This window comes from Neopelma chrysocephalum, unplaced genomic scaffold, assembly GCF_003984885.1.
Source record: "Neopelma chrysocephalum unplaced genomic scaffold, ASM398488v2 Primary Assembly neopelma1_95590, whole genome shotgun sequence".
Lineage (NCBI taxonomy): Eukaryota > Metazoa > Chordata > Aves > Passeriformes > Pipridae > Neopelma > Neopelma chrysocephalum.
Window position 1 is genome coordinate 4,848 of NW_020924258.1, and position 648 is coordinate 5,495.

At 58.5% G+C, this 648-nt stretch overlaps 1 protein-coding gene across 1 annotated transcript in view; it reads left to right on the forward strand.

Moving 5' to 3' along the window:
• The window catches only part of LOC113980909 (protein-tyrosine kinase 2-beta-like), a gene marked incomplete at its 3' end in the record, with an annotated part of 5,847 nt that overhangs the window by 4,791 nt on the left and 408 nt on the right, over positions 1-648 (forward strand). Inside the window, exon 5 of the mRNA XM_027708128.1 lies at positions 338-400. Coding sequence (XP_027563929.1) covers positions 338-400 — 63 coding nt within the window. The remainder of the gene's footprint in view (positions 1-337; positions 401-648) is intronic.

Below are 648 nucleotides of genomic sequence, written 5' to 3' on the forward strand. Positions count from 1 at the left end.
TGTCCCTGTCCCTGTTTGCTGTCCCTGTCCCTGTTTGATGTCCCTGTACTGGGAGTTCAGGGGTCCCTGTTTGCTGTCCCTGTCCCTGTGTATGTCCCTGTCCTGGGGACACCCCTGTCTCTGTTTGATGTCCCTGTCCTTGGGGTTACGGGGGTCCCTGTTTGATATCCCTGTCCTGGGGTGACCCCTGTCCTTGTTTGATGTCCCTGGGGACACCCCTGTCCCTGTTTGATGTCCCTGTGTGATGTCCCTGTCCCTGTGTGATGTCCCTGTCCTGGGGGTCAGAGGGGTCCCTGTTTGCTGTCCCTGTTTGATGTCCCTGTCCCCGTTCCCGTAGGAGGTTCTACAAGGACATGCCCCACAACGCGCTGGACAAGAAATCCAACTTCGAGTTCCTGGAGTGAGTCCGGCCCGGGATCCTTCACCCCATCCCAGCACTGGGAATGTGCCCGTGGCCTTCCTCATCCTCCTGCTGCTCCTCATCCTCCTGCTGCTCCTCATCCTCCCACGGCTCCTCATCCTTCTGCAGCTCTTCATCCTCCTCATCCTCCTCATCCTCCCACAGCTCCTCATCCTCTTCACCCTCCTCATCCTCCCACAGCTCCTCATCCTCTTCACCCTCCTCATCCACTTCACCCTCCTCATCCT